The 20,975-nt window shown below is 39.6% G+C and overlaps 1 protein-coding gene across 2 annotated transcripts in view; it reads right to left on the minus strand.

Moving 5' to 3' along the window:
• The window catches only part of GALNT9 (polypeptide N-acetylgalactosaminyltransferase 9), a 657,891-nt gene that overhangs the window by 8,347 nt on the left and 628,569 nt on the right, over positions 1 to 20,975 (minus strand). The window contains exons 9-10 of one of the 2 annotated variants that reach the window (XR_013223599.1): positions 14,327 to 14,944; positions 13,679 to 14,267 (exon numbers count right to left, since the gene is read on the minus strand). Coding sequence is in view for 1 of the 2 variants with exons in the window: in XM_077293342.1 (XP_077149457.1) it covers positions 14,849 to 14,944 (96 nt within the window). In the remaining variant the exon portion in view is untranslated. Of the gene's footprint in view, positions 1 to 13,678; positions 14,268 to 14,326; positions 14,945 to 20,975 lie in introns of those variants that run through there. The other variant, XM_077293342.1, reaches the window with a different exon arrangement.

The raw sequence follows: 20,975 nt of genomic DNA on the forward strand, positions 1-20,975 counted from the left end.
TTTTGACTGAAAAATGTATGAAATTTTATTTAAAAAAGAAAAATGTATTAAAAGAGTTATACCTTTATTGCCTAACCAGAAAAAAATGACACTGCATCAGACAAATAAATTAATGATTAAGCAAGAAGAGAGATGTAATACAAACACATTGTGTTTGGGGTGGAATAACATGAAAGTAAGCAATAAAAAAAAAATTCTTATACATGATGTGCAATGGAGGTGATGACTTAGGTGTTCAGAGATCTGTAGATGTTCTGATGTGGTACTTGGGTTTGAAGTGTGTCCATGCAGTGGGCTCATGTGGGTTCCCTATGTACTATTTGCTCAGAAGGAACCTATATTGGGAAACTAAACAAAAAGTAAAATTATAGAAAAGACCACACAGACAAAAGGAAGAAGCTGGATTTCATCATGGATAAAGCCATCTCTGAACCAGGACACAGTATGAGAGATTTAAAAACTCTCATCACTAAAAGGCAATTTTAAGAACAAGAGGAAAGTTTGAGAATGTAAACATGTAAGAATTTTCTTTTCAGTAGCACAATACCTCAATCAAACACCTGATTTATGACTCAATACATGGACAAATTTGACACTTGTGCTGCAGCAGACTGACCCCAGATCTCTAAACTTTAAGTCATCGCCTCTATTGCCCATCAATCTATCCAGAAACTGTCAAAATAAGTGTTCTGATCTCTTTAAAGTCCAAAAACCCCAAATAAGTTGTGCAGCCAGCAATATTTCATATCTCAAATGCTTTGAAAATGACAAACTATGGTTTTAAGAACCTAGTTTTAACGTACGCTTTAACTCTGATTTATGCATTGTAGGTTGAGGAAAATAGACAATACAAAGTTGAACTGCTCAGTCTAATCCTTGAGCAATGCATGCAGGCTGAGAATTTAAGGAAATCTGAGCTCAAGAGCAAGTGAAGTGGATCAATCAAGATAAATGAGTCACTGGCTGACTGAGCCATGTTCTCTAGAAGGGATTATGGTGGGAGACTGATGAGTGTGTTTGGCCACTCAAGGTTGACAGACATTTTTTCTTCTGTAATTGGCTTAGTTTCTGCAAACCATTGTTGCACTTGCAATGGTCGGTCCTCAGGGCCATATTATTATTACTTTAATTTCTAGTAATGGTTTTTTCTTTATTTGAAGATAAACAGTTCGACTTTTACTCTTTATGCAAATAAAATCTGTCCAGTATTTGTAATCGGTATTCTTTTTACAAAAGGAAGAATAAACAGCGGAAGGAATATCTTTGCGGAGAAGACGACATTCACAATTAGCCATTATGAAAACAAAGTGTTCAGCTGAGCGTTATCTTAAATTTATAGGGCAGTGCTACTGATGGTAATAGGAGAATTTATGCTTGGGTAAATATAGTGAAACAGACAGGAAACGCTATTAAGATGTGTTTGCACAATAAACTAGAGAAGCAATATTCATTTATAGACGATGATAAGCCAGACTTGGTGTTCTTCATGTCTTAATTACATAAATACCCATATATTTCAGTTACTTCAGTTACCTGAATAAAGCATAACCCTATTTATTAAGTTTTACATCTCCCAAAATGTAAAATATTTAAAGACAAACCTGTGTTAAACAAATATTAACTGAGACCAGCATGTATTAATATAAACTTATAGATTACCTTCATACAGGCAGCTCTAGATGTGTCTTGGATTCTGTACAGTCAGTGTTTAAGCCCCCCAGACACATTAGACTAATGTCGCCCGAACCCTGTGATATCACCTAGTTAGTTAAATGTGTATGGGAGCCCTGGACAATTTATTGTTGAGGTGGGAATATTGATCAAGCATGTCCAATATCGGACTGCCAATTTTATATTGTGTCCACTTCTGCCGATGGCTCTCTCATGGAGCACACAAGTTCTCCTGTGTATGGAAGAGCCAGCTGAGAAAGCTGCAAGCTGAATGATCTGACAAACTATAATTTGGATGGAAGCAATCTAATGTGTGTGGCGAACTTACTCAATACTACTATGCTAAAAATGTTAAAGGGAACTTGTCACCTGATTTAGGCTTACCAAACTGTTGACATCATGAATCACAACCTGACTGCACAATTACAGCCATAATTTTAAATCATCGCTGATCATCTGGCCAGAACCATAGCTAGAGATGAAACTAACAGGTCTATTTCACATGTACACATGGCCAAAGACCCGTGAATCACCTGTAGCAACATTATGAGAAGTCAACCAGGCGGAAAGGTAGGCTAGTCTCATCTCCAGTTATGGTGACCAGCTGGATTTTTAAAGTATATCTTCTCAGAATAATATAACTGGCTGCAATTGTGTAACCAGGATCTGATTCAAGTTATGTCATGAGCACTGCACACTTGCAGCACAGATATGATTGTAAATGGGGACTCCGCTTCTCACACTCATCCAATTACCTATCACACTAAAGGTACCGTCACATTTAGCGACGCTGCAGCAATCTAGACAACGATGCCGATCGCTGCAGCGTCGCTGTGTGGTCGCTGGGGAGCTGTCACACAGACAGCTCTCCAGCGACCAACTATGCAAAGTCCCCTGGTAACCAGGGTAAACATCGGGTTACTAAGCGCAGGGCCGCGCTTAGCAACCCGATGTTTACCCTGGTTACCAGTGTAAATGTAGAAAAAAAAAAACACTACATACTTACATTCCGGTGTCTGTCCCCCGGCGCTCTGCTTCCCTGCACTGACTGAGCGCCGGCCGGCCGTAAAGCAGAGCGGTGACGTCACCGCTGTGCTCTGCTTTTACTTTACGGCCGCGCTGACACAGTGCAGGGAAGCGGACGCCGGGGACGCGACAGACACCGGAATGTAAGTATGTAGTGCTTTTTTTTTTTTACATTTACACTGGTAACCAGGGTAAACATCGGGTTACTAAGCGCGGCCCTGTGCTTAGTAACCCGATGTTTACCCTGGTTACCAGTGAAGACATCGCTGGATCGGCGTCACACACGCCGATTCAGCGATGTCTGTGGGAGATCCAGCGACGAAATAAAGTTCTGGCCTTTCTGCTCTGACCAACGATGTGACAGCAGGATCCAGATCGCTGCTGCGTGTCAAACACAACGATATCGCTATCCAGGACGCTGCAACGTCACGGATCGCTAGCGATATCGTTGTTAAGTCGCTCAGTGTGAAGGTACCTTAAGGCTGGAGTCACACACAATGTATAAAAAAATCAGTCCGTTTTACACAGATGAGAATTGCAGAAATGTTCCCTGAACAGTGATCTGTATGTCATCCGTGTGCAGTGCGAGGATGCAATTTTCTCGCACGTATGCATCCGTGTGACATCCTTATGGCGAGATTTTCTCGCCGTCTTGCAAAATGGACATATAATGGATCAATAGGCTCAAATATTCGTGAAAACATATATACAGTCATATATATATATATATATATATATATATATATACACACTGTATATATATATATATATATACAGTATATATGTGTCACTGACATACACACACACATATATATATATCTACCTATACTATGTGTAGACATTTATTTTATCTATTCTATTGTAACCTATCAGTGTGATTTTACTGTACATTGCACTGAATTACCGGCTTTTCTAAAGGACACCAGTGCGTATTTCACGCAAGTCACACTGATGGTCCGTGTGGTGTGCAAGTTTTTCTCGAACCCATAGCCTTTCATTGGCGATTCTCGGCCGATATACGGTGCAAATCGCAGCATGCTCCTATTTCTCTCATACGTATAATACGGCCGAGAAAACAACAGATGATAGGAGCTGCCCCATAGATTAACATTGGTCCGAGTGCTATGCGAATTTTTTATTGCATAGCACTCGTCTGTAGTTCTCGCTAGTGTGACCCGGCCTAAGCTAACACAAGCTAAGCGCACCAGTGAGATGTCTGCCATCAGTAACTTACTAGTACACATGCACAACCAACTTTTCTAAGCTCCTGATTATTACATTTCTTGCACTCTGGCATATATAGGGTGTCAAGGATAGCAACCTCGGGTGTCACGGAGATCCCTTCGCTTCCTCCAGTTGTCAGGAATAACAACCGGGTGGTCATGCAGATCCCACCACTGTTACCACTTTGTCACAGATAATACCAGAGAGATAACGCTTATCCAACTACTGCCACGAGTTTGTCAAGAGGATGCAACTCCGCTGCCTCCAAACGTCAGGGCAATACTTCAACTGAGACGGAAATATCAGCTCTAACTCACACTTTCCTAATAATAATTAGTTTTCTCTCTTTGTTAGCTTATAATTAATCCCATATGTTAATATGTTAAATGTGAGAGTGATATGTCCCCACTCCGGAGATGTCTTATGGATTTTAATTTTTCTCAGGGTAATACAACCAGGCTATATTTTCCCTCTTCAATGTTGTGGTTATGTTTAGAGTAGCAAATAACTAACTTTTCATTTTTGATTTTTTTATAAAAAAAAAAAAAGTACAGTTCTTACAGGGTTTAAAAATGCTGAAATAACAATAAGACATATATAAACGGCTCAAATAATGTAAAACAATCAGGGATAAATAAAGAAGAGGAGATCACCACATAAATTAGGTCAAAATGTACAATTCACTTCTCTCCTGGATATGACCATGAGTTTTTTTAATTAAATATTTTTCGGGCATTCATCCACACCCTTCACCCTACCTACTAATTTGGTGTGAGGAGGATGGCTAACTGTATGCAAGACAAGAAGACTACAAGGACATAAATCTAATTTGTTATACTTTCCTAATGGAACCACCCAGTGGAACAATATGATCTCCATATTTTCAAGCAAACTTTCATTATAATAGACACACCAAACATGACTATGATATATCCACAATTCCGATTTATATATACCGTACACATCTGTGGTTCCCAAGGCCGAAAACCTTGGCACTTGAACCCACAGAAACAGTTATGTCCCCCAATAACAGATACATCTGTGGATAGTGTTGATATCAGATTATTATAGTTATGGCATGGAAATATTGTATTTCCATTATCATATGGTGTCCCAGTTAATCTAGACATGTACTGTCTACCTTAGGGGCCATTATCGTCTCCCCCATATTTTAGTGTTCCTTTGCTTGTGAAAAAAATGCATAATGTTTGTTCTTCCAGCCACTTTTGCCCCTTTGCTAATTTAATTATTTATTCACTGGAGATGTTGCCAGTTGTCCAGTGATATTGGATTTATTTATCTAACCCATAACTTGCCTATAACAAGCTCCCTTTAATATTAGTATTTAATATTGCGGTAACTCTATATTTGTGCTAGCGGTGGTGTGGATTTTTTTTCTTGTTATGGAGCTGGAGGACTGTGCTATGACCAATCAGCTACCTCCCTGGCCACTCACGGTATGAGGTATGGACACGGTTATATGATCCACTATTTCTGCATGCTTAGTTACTGTGTTACAGAAGACCAGCTGTTAAGTGACTGATGGGATTAAAATAAAAATGTAAGCTTTGCATTTTGGTGTGGTTCATAGTTTGGTGCTGTTCACCAAACTCATTGCATAAAAAATGTGGTGAAAAACACTTTCTACATGCAGTCTGAAATTTTATGGCTTTTCTCTATTTATACCAGTGGACAAAAAAACATAGTATCTAAAAAATAGTATATGCTACAACAAATAAAATGAAGCTATGCCAATAAAAAGCTATATGTTTGCTTCTCCTTTACTGTCTTCACCCTGCTACCTCTCCCTCTCAGCAGTAGACAGCATCACTCACATTTTGGGGGAAAGACACTGCAACTGCATACTCTCCTCCGTGGTAAAGGCTTTGTGAGCCAAAAAGGACAATTACGGTATCACATATTCTCAGATTGGAGCTCAGGTTTTTTTTGTCTGACCCACAGATTCTGAATAAAGCAGCTGGCTGCATGCCTGAGCTATGCTTACAACCCTAATCTTATAATGTGTTGATCCCATCAGTGGAAACCCCAGACACTCATTACCTTATTTATTACTTTACCCTGTGGATAGGTAATAAATGTCCTTCAGGACACTAATCAGATTTTGGGTGGTTGAGGAGTTTTCTGAACATTTAGGGTACCGTCACACAGTGCCATTTTCATCGCTACGACGGCACGATTCGTGACGTTCTAGCGATGTCGTTACGATATCGTTGTGTCTGACACGCTACTGCGATCCGGATCCCCGCTGAGAATCGTACATCGTAGCAGATCATTTGAAACTTTCTTTCGTCGTCTAGTGTCCCGCTGTGGCGGCATGATTGCATCGTGTGACACAGGTTGTATACGATGTGCGCACAGTAACCAACGGCTTCTACATCGCAAATACGTCATGAAATTATCGCTCCAGCGCCGTGTATTGCAACGTGTGACCGCAGTCTACGACGCTGGAGCGATAATCATACGACGCTGCAACGTCACGAATCGTGCCGTCGTAGCGATGAAAATGGCACTGTGTGACGGTACCCTTAGACATAGTTTGACAACAAGGAAAGTAGAGCTACAGCCTGCAGGAAAGTGAAGAAATGCATTTATCTCTGAGGTTCCCTTCACACAGAGTATTTTTGAGACAACAAATCTGATGTGATTTTAAAATTAAATTCATTTTAGGAATTCATGTGTTTTTTTTTTTTTTACATGCAATAGGATCACTTGTGACTACTTTGTTTGCATGGTGAGGTATTGAAAACCTGGACTGAAAAAAATTCACTAAAATCTTCTTGTCCGAACTATAGAGATATGCTGATCAATCTGCAGAGCATCGACTTCAAGTCCATTTTCATGAAATTTTGGTTTTTGATGCCAAATATTTCCAACACTTGATTAGTTAGAATCATAAGAATAAAAAATTCGGCCTGGCATCCTTTCTCACCCTGCTGAAGCATTTGAGAGTGAACTAACGATGTGTTATATGGCTGTGTGGACTTCTCCTGCAGCTAGGGCATCACGTGGTCTATCTCAGTCTACAGGATGGCTTCTCATACCTTGTACAGTGGTGGCCAGTACCTGAATAATCACAGATCAGCATGTTCCAGTGGAGCACAGCCAGGCGCAGGTCTAGCAATTTTTACAGCAGAATTGGATTCCATCTGCAGATTCTCTGGGTAAATGGATTATACAGATCATACTAAAATGAAATGCATTTGGCTCTTCCCAAATAAAAACTAGGAGTGGTATATACATATTGGAAGCTTTTTAGTATTTTGATTCACGCCAAATTGAATTTTTGGCTAATTTCAATTCAAATTCAAATTTCAATTGATCCGCTGATCTCTAACAAGCAGCAAAGTGAATTTCCAGTTGAAATCAATTGGAATAGCATTCAAAAAGTATTTAGCATTTTTATGACAATTTCCACTTCAACATTTTTGTCAGAAAACTCTTTGTGAACTTACTGTAAATGCATTTTATAGACATAAAAAAGAAAGCAAACATTGCTTTACAGGGATAAATTGTGTGCATGTTGCAGGTAACAGTGCATTAAGAATTGGAATCTGAATATTTTGTCTGGTTCTATTGCCATACATTAGACATATGCTGGCTTGGATTCCAGCATGGTGGCATTGGACTCTTGGATACTGGTTTTCAATTTCATCAAGGGAAACATTTAAATGCATTTTACATGGATTTACTCCCACACATGGGTGTACCCACTGAGGCTACCAACCGCCACCTGTCTGAGTAGGTAATGGTAACGGTTGCCTCAGTCCCCACCAGTAAGCAGAGGGCAGGGCACCAGGGTGGCATGATGCATCGGCGGAGTGTACGGCACCCACAGCTGCTATGAGGAGCTTTAATCCCTTCCTCAGTGTCTGCCGGCCACTCTGCACTGCAGATCAGCACGGCGGGGACTGGAGTCAGTGATGACATCATCACTGAGTGCCCCGAATCCTGTAGTGCGGCACCGGCACACAAGCTGGGGAGACTGCTGGAGCTGCTAGGAAAAGAGAGAGTAAAAAAAATGTAAATACTTGTTAAATCAGACAGTGACTTGATGGTAGATAATGTGGGGAGCTGTTGCATATGATGTGGGACTGGAAGCCATATGGGGGCTGTATGGGAGCCCTATGGGGGGCTGTATATGTGATGGACTCCCATATCATATACAGCCCCCATAGGGCTCCCATATCATATACATTATGGGAGCCCAATGGTGGGCTGTATATGATATGGGAGCCCTATGGAGGCTGTATATGATATGGGAGCCCTATTGGGGGGCTGTATATGATATGGGAGCCCTATGGGCCATTGGGGAGCTGTATATGAGATGAGAGCCCTATGGACGGCTGTATATGTGTTTGTAGGGGGGTGCCATTTTGAAGTTCTCCTCAGGCAGCAGTGTGGCTACGTTCACCCCTGCCTATAAGCAAAAAAAAATATTATTATTCTTCCTGCGCTTTATACTTACCTCACAGTGCTCTCCCGGTGATTACCAGTGTTTTCTGATCCCCCACCGGGCCGCAGCGAGTGCAGGCTCTAGGACCCAGAAGCACCTTGTGACCAGTGACGTCGCTAAGTCACATGGTGCTGTTTAAGGTCCTGTGCCAGGTCCTACGGTGTCGGGATGAGGAGCGATCACCATGGGAACCCGGCGAAGTGAGTAAAAAGCACAGAAAGAAAGCGTAAAAAGATGGACCATGTTAACACATTTCAGCAAAAGCCATTGATTTTGCTGGGATGCATTAAAGAGCTGCGTTTCACTGCATTTACGCAGCGCTAAATAGCACTGCGTAAAAGCAGAAATACACAGCATGTGAGCGCACCTGTTTCTTTGAAACAACCAATCATTCAAATTTATTCCAGTTATAATTTATTAGTTTACCTTCTTATTTACATTTAGAAGACATCAAGACTGCCTAAATGGATATAAGAAACTGGTTCCAAAAAGGTAACAAGTAATTTCTGTAGTAAAGGAAATTGAGAGGAAGCAACCCAGCCTAAAGACATTTAACCATAAATCCCATGTTTTCCAATAGGTCTATAATAGTGATGAGCAAATGTAATCGTTACTATTAGCTATTTGCATGAATAGTATGGTATTCACGATACTCTTTACTCGGTGAGTAACGCTGGGGCTCGTGAGTGATGTGACTATCGTTATCGATCTGACGTAAATTGACTTCACTACATAAAGTGAGCTGACACCTCAGTGAGGGCAGATTGAATGTTAGGCTCTGTCTGGGAGGCACTGCAAGGTGTTTTATATAGTAGAAATGTGAAAAGCCCCCTCCCGCCCTCTCCCGGACAGACTCAGTTTATGGCCGGATGTGTGTTGGTGGAGCCAATCACTTACTGACTTACACTGTACTTGCTATTCGGATGAATATGCGAGTATTAAAAAGTACGTGTTATGAGTATAGCGAGTGTGAATATTACGCCACTCACTCATCACTGGTCTATAATATAAACATACATTGACCAACTTTACTTAATTTTATACTAAAATCGTACCCATTGTAAAATAACATAACATCTTAAAATTTGAAGGTTTTGAGTTAAGGGCTAGAATACGTATATTTTATCTGTACAGTAATCCCTCAACATTCACAAGAGTTATGTTCCAGGAAAACCTCGCAAATGTTGAATTCGCGAATGCTGAGTGTATCTTTCTTTGTAAATAGGGGGGTTAAGATCCATGGTAGTTGATAAAGGTGTAAATCCACTATCCGTGCAATTTTTTTTAGCACGTATGAAAGATAAATCAACAACAAACTGTACTATGTTAATTTCTATGATTTTCAGTCAGAAAACCTCTCAAACAGAAAAATGATCAAAATGACAGTAGAGGAAGTGAAAGCAATGATGGTGATGAAGTTGGAACTATACTGACCGAGCCATCGGATTCAGAGTCGATTATGGAACAAGGGTCTAGTAATTCTTCACCTGTACACGTAGCTGTCCCTGGGACTGGGACCTCTACAACAATTTAAAAATACGATGGCTACCATGAAAATGACATTGGTCACACCCTTAAGTTACCACCAGAAAAAAGGAAGGAATTGCTTATAAATCCCTGGGTTCCACCATCAAATTTCAATTTTGGTTCTGATGCCAGACATTTGAAAAGGAAATTTAACTGCTGCTGGTTAGATCAATATACTCCTTGGTTGGAGTACTCAAGTCATTTGAAAGGTGCTCTTTGTATGTACTGTGTTCTGTTTCCTCCTGTTATTGGTACAGTTAAAGGAGTTTTAGGATCATTCATGGTAAGGCCATACATGAGGTTTAAAGATATACATGAAGTTTGTAGAAAGCATGTTGGCAGTCACTACCACAAAACTTCAACAGCTGATGCAAAAGCTTTCCTTGAAAATGTTCCAGTTGACATCAACTTGCAAAGTGGTCACCTGAAGATGATTAAAAAAAAAAAACAAATATTGTAATCAATTATTTCTTGTATCATATTTTGTGGAACTCATGATTTGCCGCTTAGAGGAAAGAAAGGAGATGAGGGGGTTTTCTTTGACCTTTTAAATTTGAGAATTGACTGTGGTGATGAGAAGCTAAATAGTCACTTAGAGAGATGTCGAAACAATGCAGTCTAAACTTCACCAAAAATTAAAAATGAGATTATAAGATTATGTGCTGAAGTTGTCAAAGAAAGAACTATCGAACATTGTGAACAAGCAAAATATTAAGCTGTAATGGCTGATGAAACAGCAGATATCGCTGGAAAAGAACAGCTTTCTATCAGATTGCGGTTTTATGATGAGACTCAAGAAAAAATCAGAGAGGAATTTGTAAGCTATATTGAGCTGAAATCTCAAGATGGCCGTACAATCTTTAGCGCAATTGAGAGTTTTTTAGTTGATCAGAATCTTTCAGCATAGAATTGTATTGGATTCGGATTTGATGGTTGTTCTATGATGGCTGGAAAAAAAGGTGGTGTGCAAGCCATTCTAAAGAAAAAGTACAGTAAATCTTTATTTTTCCATTGCTCAAGCCACAAACTAAATCTTGTGGTCAATGATGCTAGCAAACTACCAGAAATAAGAAACACAATTGCAACAGTTAAGGATACAATAACCTTCTTTCCTGAATCGCCAGCCTGCAGGAATTTGGTTCCGAATCTATCAAGACACTGAGACAAGATGGTCTGAGAAATACAAGAGCATAGGAAAATTTTCAGAAAGCCTTCATGAACTCGTCAAAGCACTAGAACATCTCTCGGTGAAAGGAAACTATGCTACAAGAAAATCTACTTATCAATTGCATTGTGCAGTTACTAAACCAATTTTCATCGTAGGTTTAGTTATGATTGCAAAATACTCTGCGATTTTGGGACCCGTTGTGAACATTCTACAAGGTAAAAATATGCATTTGATTATGGTGAGGAAACATATTGCCCAAATCCTTGATGTCATCAAGAAGGATCTACAAGAAATTGAGCATGTTTCTGATGAATTACTTAAAAAATCACTTGATATCCCAGTGAAAGTCGGGGTTGAGTTATCAGTACCACGAATTGCTCAAAAGCAAATACACAGAAATAATCCACCATATAAGACTGCAATTGAATACTGGAGACGATCGTTGATCATCCCTTATCTTGACTTCCTAACTTTATCTTTGAATGTTAGATTCTCCCACCAAAATGCACATGCTTTTGCCTTATCCTATCTTCATCCTTCATACATGCGAAAAATGGCTTCAAAAGATTTGGAAAAAAACGCAAAGTTTTTCATGGAGTTTTAAGGGTTGGGTGATATCTCTGTAGAATTAGATTTGTGGTATAATCTGTGGAAAAACAAGGATTTAGCAGAAGACAAATTAAAGTACATTGAAGTTGCTGCACTTTTGGAGGAGGCTAAATTTTTTTCCATGCAACAAGGCAAGCACTCTTCATTTTATGTTCTTTCCCGTCCACCACAGCTACTGTTGAATGATCTTTCAGTACCCTTCGAAGGGTAAAGACCTGGCTCCGATGTACAATGGGAGAGGACAGACTGACTGGGTTGTTTGATGAGGGTCCATTGGAAATTCTTCAAGGAAAATCAGGACTGAATTGATACGAAAGTTTGAACAAGTTTTCTTCAGAACCAAGAAAAATGATATTAGTATAAGACATGTAATTAGAATAAAAATCAGATTTTGTAATAACTAATAAAGCACTGCTATAATTATATACAATTTTCTAAAAATTTTCGTTTAATTCACCTTTTTCGTTCTAAAATTTTACAATCTGAACTACCATGGCTTCCCCCCCCCCCAGTTTTGATCCTGGGTACGCCCATGCTCCCACAATTAAAGACACTGATATTAAAGAATTGTCCACTACTAGGAAAACCCATTCTTAAACCAAATTTCATGCCCTGATAAAATAATAAAACCTATATTCATCTACAGTGTAGGTGTCCTTCCCTCGGTGTCAGCTCTTGCTCTCCCATGGCTGTGATGCAGTTGTTGTTACACATGATGAAAGCACCAAATCAGCACTAATGTCACTGTCTTTGTCATCGGACAAACTGAACATGAAGTCTAGACTACAGCTGATTCCCAGCTTCCTCTTCATGATCAGTTTCTCTGAAGGCAGAGACAATTACGCCAGCGCTGACAGGGTGCCAGCGTCTCATGTCACAACACCGCATCAAAGCTCCTGGGAAAGCAAGTGCTGACACCACGAGAACGGCGCCGACACGGGAGGTGAGTATATGCTTTATTACTTTATCGGGGCCGTACATTTGATTTAAAAAGTGGTGGTCCTAATAGTGGACAACCCCTTTAAATAGTGATGAGAAATTGATAATAAGCTTTGTATGAAATTGTAAGTTGTATGTTTCACATAGGGAGATTAGATTTTGAGCCCCATTTTAAACAGAGACTGATGTGAGTCACTGTATAACATTGTGGAAAATGTAAACCCTATGGAACAATGGAATGGAAATAAGGGATTGTATAGACCTATCCCTTGGATTACTGCAAAAGTGGGTTTTTCTTTACAATTTTCTACATATCATTACAGTAATAGACAGTACCTGGTGTAATCGGTTTTATATAACCAACACAAGATGTTCTAGAACTATCATACATATTGTTCATCAGCTTGCTAGATGACAAGGCAAAATTAAGTATAAAAATGTATGCTCTATATGTCATTAGAAAAATACATTTTCTTATCGTGCAACTTACAATAATATTTGTTGACAGCTTTGGTGTACCATATGGTACAAATAGTTTGAAATCAAAATTAATGCGATTGCTGATAGCCTCCAGCAGTGAAGACATTAGTAGCCCTAGATCAGCTCTGCTGGAGACTAATGTCACAGCATGGAGGTTACTTTGGTCTTTAACTGGGGCCTAAAAAATTTAAGACAATTAAACCATTATGGTCCCAAAATCACTGAAAAGTGTCTGGTTGTTTGAGATTCTGGTCATTTCTTAGCCATTCCTGAAATTTTATTGTGCCTTATGTTCGAAAGTGGTGAAAAATCAGAATATGCAAAAAAATGTTTCACCTAAAGGGAATATGTCAATAGGATCAATCATCCTAAGCTGTCTATATGGGCATGCTGGTAATAGGAAGCTGAATGAAATGATACCTTGATATCTGCGATCTGATGATTATTCCAGAGAAACTATGTTTTTCTTATAAGTAAATTATCTCTTCCAGACTATGGGAGGATGTTGCCTGGAAGATATCTCCATCACCACAGCATGTTTTTTGCTTTGCTTCTTTTTTACCATGTTCATTAAATGCTAAAACTGACCTGCCATTATGATTGTCCATGTCATTATGAGTTCATAGTCACCAAACATGTCTAGGTTCTTTTTTATTTAAGTGGTGAAAAAAATCAAAGCTTTGGTAAAAAAACAAACAAAACAAAATGGCTCCATTTTCCGAGACCCGTAGCATCTACATTTTTTTGTGATTTGGGGCTGGTTGTGGGCTTATTTTTTGCACGCCGAGCTGATGTTTTTATTTATACTATTTTTGGTGAATATACAATCTTTTGATTAATCGTCATTGCATTTTATTGCAATGTAAAGGCGACCAAAAAAACGTAATTCTGGTAGTTTGAATTTTTTACTCATTACGCAGTTTACTGATTGGGTTAATTTTTTTTATATTGATAGATCGGATGATTATGAACTTGGCAATACCAAATATGGGTATGTTTGATTTTTTTTTGATTTTTTTTGAATGGGGCAAAAGGCGGTTGATTTCAACATTTATATTTTTTTATTTTTTTAATATTTTTAAAAACTTTTTTTTACTTTTTGCATGCTTCAATGGGAGACTAGAAGCTGCAGTTGTCTGATCGGCTCTGCTGCATACAGGCAATGATCAGATCATAGCAATCCAGCTATAACAACCATAGAGGTCTGCTGGAGACCTCTGGTTGTCATGCCAACCCATCCGTGACCCGCGATAGCATGACGGGTCACCAATGGCTGGGATTTCCTGTGCGCTTGCCGGAAGCTTAAGTTAAATGCCGCTGTCAGAGATTAATAGCGGCATTTAATGGGTTAACAGCCGCTGTTGGATCGCGATTCCACCTGCAGCTTGTAGAGGCACATGTAAGCTGTTCAAAACAGCTGACATGTACCAGGAAAGATGTGGGCTCAGCGCCAGAGCTCACATCAAAGGGAGAGATTCTGATGTGGGCGTACTATTATGCCCAACGTCGGAAAGGGGTTAAATAAAATTGAAGCTTCTTTCTCCATGCAGCCACCCACTCCCAGTCATAGGGGACCAACAGGGAGCTGTTACAGTCATGACTCATTATACTTGTTAGGGCCCGGTCATCATTCCCTGGGACATTCTCTGATGGCCCATTCTGCACTGTGTGTGTACAGAACAGGTTGTCAATCAATTGTATATTACCAAAAATCTCTATGCAATACTCACCTGTGAGGACATGCCATGGCAAGGGTATAAAATGGCTTTGTTGTCATCTTCAGAACCTTGATCCAAACAATAACCTGTTGCTTTACTATTCCGAAGCTGAAATGATAAGAAGTAGTCAAAGAGTCAAAGACTGCAGTAGGGTAATAAAAGAAAAATAATAACTCTACACATATTATGCAGAAAAATCCAGGAACCAGGGAACCAAACCTCCTTCTTTTGATAATTTTTTTGTCCGTGAACACTTAGTGCAACCCTTCACAAGGTTGTAGTGTTAAGGAAAGAATGTATGGCATATGAAGATATACTGAACTCAAACTTATATGGAAGGCTTTGCTGAATATAAGAATCATGTAACTTTAAGGTTTTCTGATTCACTGTCATAAGACTTAGTTCTGTTTATTATTCTGTAGCAGGATGCACCAAGATATGCCAATGTCCAGATGGACTTTAAGAGGCTGTAGAATCCACACAGTTTTATCAAGAGTGAATGTACATGCACATGGGGAAATTGATCCCCCCATAAACCAAAGATCAGTAGAATACGTGCATAGACAGATGTCAGCCTGACCTAAAGCAGGTCATTAGGGTGATAACTGTACAGAGATAGCCTAAAAGCAATAATCATTAGAGTAATGATCCTATAGCAATAAAGATAATAACATAGAATATGTGAGATCAATAGTGACTTGCAATAATTAGTAAGTTGGAAAAACCCATGATGTAATGTACTGAGACCGCAAGATTTTTCTTATAAAAGAGCTACCGTATATACTCGAGTATAAGCCGAGATTTTCAGCCCACTTTTTTGGGCTGAAAGTGACCCTCTCGGCTTATACTCGAGTCAGTGTCGGTGTGGGGTCAGCGGGTGAGGGGGAGCGGCGGCTGTGATAAACTTACCTGCTCCTGGTGCTGTCCCTGCATGTCCCATGGTCTCTGGGCAGCGCTTCCTGTGTTCAGCGGTCACGTGGTACCGTTCATTAAAGTAATGAATATGCACGCATATTCATTACTCTAATGAGCGGTACGTGACCGCTGAACACAGGAAGATGCCACCGGCTCCCGGAGACCATCTGACAGTGAGACGCTGCCAGGGGACCACGCCGGGAGCAGGTGAGTATATCAGGGGAGGGGGAGCATTGCGCGATAGTCACCTTCCATGTTCCATCTCTGCGCGCTGCTCTGTCTTCCGTCCTCTGGCTGTGACTGTTCAGGTCAGAGGGCGCGATGACGCGATTAGTGTGCACGCCGCCCTCTGCCTGAACAGTCAGTGCTGAGGATGGAAGACAGAGCAGCGTGCAGCGATGGAATGTGGAAGGTGACTATCGCAAGTGCCGGGGGCCTGAGCGAAGAGAGGTAAGTATGTGATTTTTTTTATTTTAATCGCAGCAACAGCAAATGGGGCAAATGTATGGAGCATCTTATGGGGCATATATGAGGAGCATCTTATGGGGCATATATGAGGAGCATCTTATGGGGCATATATGAGGAGCATCTTATGGGGCATAATGTGTAGAGCATCTCATGGGGCCCCTAATGTGTAGAGCATCTCATGGGGCCACAATGTATGGAGCATCTCATGGGGCATAATGTGTGGAGCATCTCATGGGGCCCCTAATGTGTGGAGCATCTCATGGGGCCACAATGTATGGGGCCATAATGTGTGGAGCATCTCATGGGGCCATAATGTATGGAGCACCTCATGGGGCCATAATGTGTGGAGCATCTTATGGGGCCATAATGTGTGGAGCATCTCATGGGGCCATAATGTATGGAGCATCTCATGAAGCCATAATGTGTGGAGCATCTCATGGGGCCCCTAATGTGTGGAGCATCTTATGGGGCCATAATGTGTGGAGCATCTTATGGGGCCATCAACCTTTATGCAGCATTGTATGGGGCAAATGTTTCTATGGAGCATCTTATAGGGCCATTATTAACCTTTGTGCAGCATTATATGGGGCCATTATTAACCTTTGTGCAGCATTATATGGGGCATATTTTAATATGGAGCATCTTATGGGGCCCATCATGAACTGTATGGAGCATTATATGGGGCTCCTGATTCAATATGGATATTCAGAAACACTTAACCTACTGATGTCTCAATTAATTTTACTTTTATTGGTATCTATTTTTATTTTTGACATTAACCGGTAGCTGCTGCATTTCCCACCCTAGGCTTATACTCGAGTCAATAAGTTTTCCCAGTTTTTTGTGGCAAAATTAGGGGGGTCGGCTTATACTTGGGTCGGCTTATACTCGAGTATATACGGTATATTTGCCAGGCAATAAATCAGAAATCATTTGAGACACGACTTGCCATTGTCCTGTGTATTTCTCCGGCCGAAAAATCTCACATTCCCGTGTGCCCTAACAGTAGCAATACAGAGAAATCCAGGAACCAGGGCACCAGACATCCTTGTTTTGGTAACTTTATTAGTACTGAAAGAAAACAATGTTTTGGCTGCGCCATAGAAAAAGAAAGATATTTTGTGTGGCTTAATAAAGGTCCTACGCCATCAAAACGTTTTTCTGTACTAGCAAAGTTACCAAAAGGAGCACATCTGGTGCTCCGGTTCCTGTATTTCTGTGCATTGCTATGACCTTGTAGAGGATTGCAACAAGTGTGCATGAACAACAGAGCGGTGCACGGGACTCATCTATTGCTAAATATACATAATATACAGTACAATACATTTTATACTTTCATATTGATATTTTTCTGCATAGTATTTGCTACAGAATATCATCCCAGCTTCTCACCACCTGCAGTAGTGCTATTACGGAACTGCTATGCACCATGAGAATAAACACTACTTAATGGCTCATACATTATATACTAGTTTGCTTACCTTAAAGTGGATTTGTAAAATGAAACATAGGTAGCAACATAGTAAAGTAAAGAAATAGCAATTATTTACTCCTTGTACTTGCAAATGTCACCGATGAGGCTAGTGATTGGCTATAGTGCCCAAATCACTGATGGGTGTGGCGTTATGTCTTCCAATACTACCAGCACTGGAATAACAGGGGATTTAAAGGCTATGTACATCTTCACACTGTTTTTGTTTGCTGGTTATTTGTTTGCTAACTAAATAATTAAGAAACTTTCTAAATAGTTTTCATTAAGGGGTTATTCCCACAGTGGCATTAATTATTTTTAGCAAAACACAGTAAAAAGCAAACTAATATACAGACCAATCCCAACATAATTTTTTTTTGTTGAAATGTCATGTTTCTTCTTCTCTATTGGTCCCTCTGTGTATTTAGCATCTCATAATTGAATAGGTGGTCCTCTTCTTTTCTTTCATTCTAGAAAATATCCCAGGCTTCCAACAAAGCTCCACTGTGCTGCCACCATTGATATTTGACACATCATCATGATAAAATTTGTTTGCTTAAAGAGGTTTTCAATTTTCAAGATAGTTGTGTCCCTAGGCACCTGTCTACAAATGCCATTAATCTGCAGATATAGGGCTAATCTTCAGGTTAATAAAGCTCTGATTGTGGAGCCCAGCCGCTGTACTGAAAATGTCACACTCAAGATTAAATAAACTTGATTTCTCTTGAGGTGGGGGGGCACTGACAGCTGCAGCTGCAAGCAATGCCTGACATTGACTTACAGTTGGCTCTGTACTGATGCACTGTATGGCCGGATGTCAATCAGTTCCAGAGTTGTGCTAACAGCTTTCAATGCCACCACAACGTAGATGAAAATAACCATTATAGAAGCACTGGAAAGCTGAGATCAGCATAGCTTGCTTTTAAGTACCTCTATTATGATGTTTGAAACCTGCTACTGACAGATCAATAATCTAATTGTCACAGTTCCACCCCCCTGAGTGTATCTGGGATGCAGTTACTGACATTTTAGCCATCTCATCTGGTACAGGGGCGTGCTGAAGCTGTCAGTACTTTGACTGACAGTTCAGTCATCCAGTCTCGTGCAGTCAGTGTGTTGATTGACAGCTTGGCCATCCAACCTGAGACTGGGAGGCACTAGCTGTCTCCAGGTGTTCATTGTCCCAGGTGATTGCCAGGCTACTTAACTAGGCTGTTATTCACAGACCTCTGTCGTACATTTAGATACCTTGTGGTTTGTTCTCTCTGTGCCTTGCATTCTGACTGTTGATCTTTCGTTGCCTTAATTTGGACCTCATTCTGACCATACATATGTTTACTCCTTCTGCTCTGATCAGCTATCTCCGGGCATTCTGACCTTGGAATGTTACCTGACTACGCATTTGTCTCTTCCTTCTGTTGATGACATAGCCTCCTGGCTTCTGACCACGGACTCCTTGACTGTCCCTTCTCAGTGAGAGGTGTCTCAGCGTGACAATAATATTTCAAATGCGGCTCTATTGATGCATATGGAAGAGGATTATCGTCTTCTACATAAATCTGTTCTATCAAACTAATCTGATGAGTTAAGGTAAGTTCCAGACTGGATTAGAGTATATAAAAATCATTACACCATGTCAAAGATGTCCATATCCTATAAGGGTTAAGTAATTATTTATTTGCTTTGTAACATTACTTAACTGTATAATCTCAAATTTGTATAATTCCAGTAAACAACCACATTAACAGGATTGTTCCATATGGCCTTCAAAGTTTCTAATTTCTTCTATCCTTGATTACTTTCAGATTTTGTTCAGCTCATGTGATGATCATACAGGTACACAACTCTTCACATGACAAAGTTCTGACAACTGTACTGTAAATGTAATTAATTGTGCTGCCGAGTCAGGATCAAATAATCACAAGTTCACATTCATTGACATCAAGCTGCAATTGAAATTTAATAGAAAGGTGAAAACAAGGAAAATCTATGTTTCAGTTTTGTACTGTACTGAATTCATCTTTTTTGACAGTTAAAATGAGCACAACTACTTATCAGTTTACTTTGCAGTATAATTTTAATTTTTCATGTCATTCAGTAGAAACATGTGAATTGGTTTTATAATATTGTGTGGAAAAAAACATAAAAGATGTATATCTGTATACATTTCAAATGCATACAAAGTTTAAGTTTATTTGATCAATGCCCTTTACATCTGCCCATAATCACAAACTTCTGCTTCATCTGCAAGTCAAAATCCTCCCTGTTTCAAATGATTTTAGCATGTTGGTTACACTGTTCTGCTACAATAATATGGACTGATAGTTAAATCGCTGGTGTGATTTTGGGCTCCTCCTTAGTTCCTACCCTGTCATCAAAGGAGATATTTCATCTCTGGCATTGTAGTTGATGGCCATCTATGCCGTCAGACTAACGATTGGTTCATATAATTCTAATGTCTGTCTACACTCCCGGCTGTTCTAGGACGTTTTGTATTTGTCTCATGACCTTGTTTTTATACATGATAGTAGTGATTCTATTGCTTTTGTCAGCATTGGCAGTCGTATATTTTCAAAGATAGGTATTTTAGTGAGCATCAGTGTTTTGCAGTTTTTCTGCCTTACATTTCATTCTAGGGTATTACCAATATAATTTTTTTGTCATATTTTTTGCTAATGTTTTGTGCTTTGATTTCTATGATTTAACATTTATGCTTCCCAAAAGAAAATTATGTTCTAAGCTAAAATATGAACCATGAAAACAGAAATGATACTTTTTTGGTAATTTCTGATTATTTATTGCTTACACCATTTAAATTCTTTTCTCTAATGAGACTATTAGTTGCCCTAAATAAAATGCTAATTCAGCTATGTTGTGGCTCTATAAATTTGCCATATCCTTTTACTTGTGTTTTGGGTAATTCATCTTTTTTTAAGGTTACCTTTTTGTCTTAAGAAATTAATTGCCAAGATTATATTTCTCATGACACTATTCATATTTAAAAATAGATTTGCCTTCACACTCCATCCATGTAGGTATGAATTAATTTACAAGACTTTTTTTTAATTTTAAGAACTAGAATTTAGTCCTAAAAATAAGGTACTGTTTTAATGGTCTAAGGCTATGTGCACACGTTGCGAATTTTGATGCGGATTTGATGCGGATCAGCAGCGTTTTTGGACGCGTGGAATGGCATCAAATTTGCAGTGTAGTGCACAACCAATATTATTCTATGTGAAATGAAGACTTGTTGTGCACATGCTGCGGAGAAATCTTTGCAGGTTT

This window comes from Ranitomeya variabilis, chromosome 1 (assembly GCF_051348905.1).
Source record: "Ranitomeya variabilis isolate aRanVar5 chromosome 1, aRanVar5.hap1, whole genome shotgun sequence".
Lineage (NCBI taxonomy): Eukaryota > Metazoa > Chordata > Amphibia > Anura > Dendrobatidae > Ranitomeya > Ranitomeya variabilis.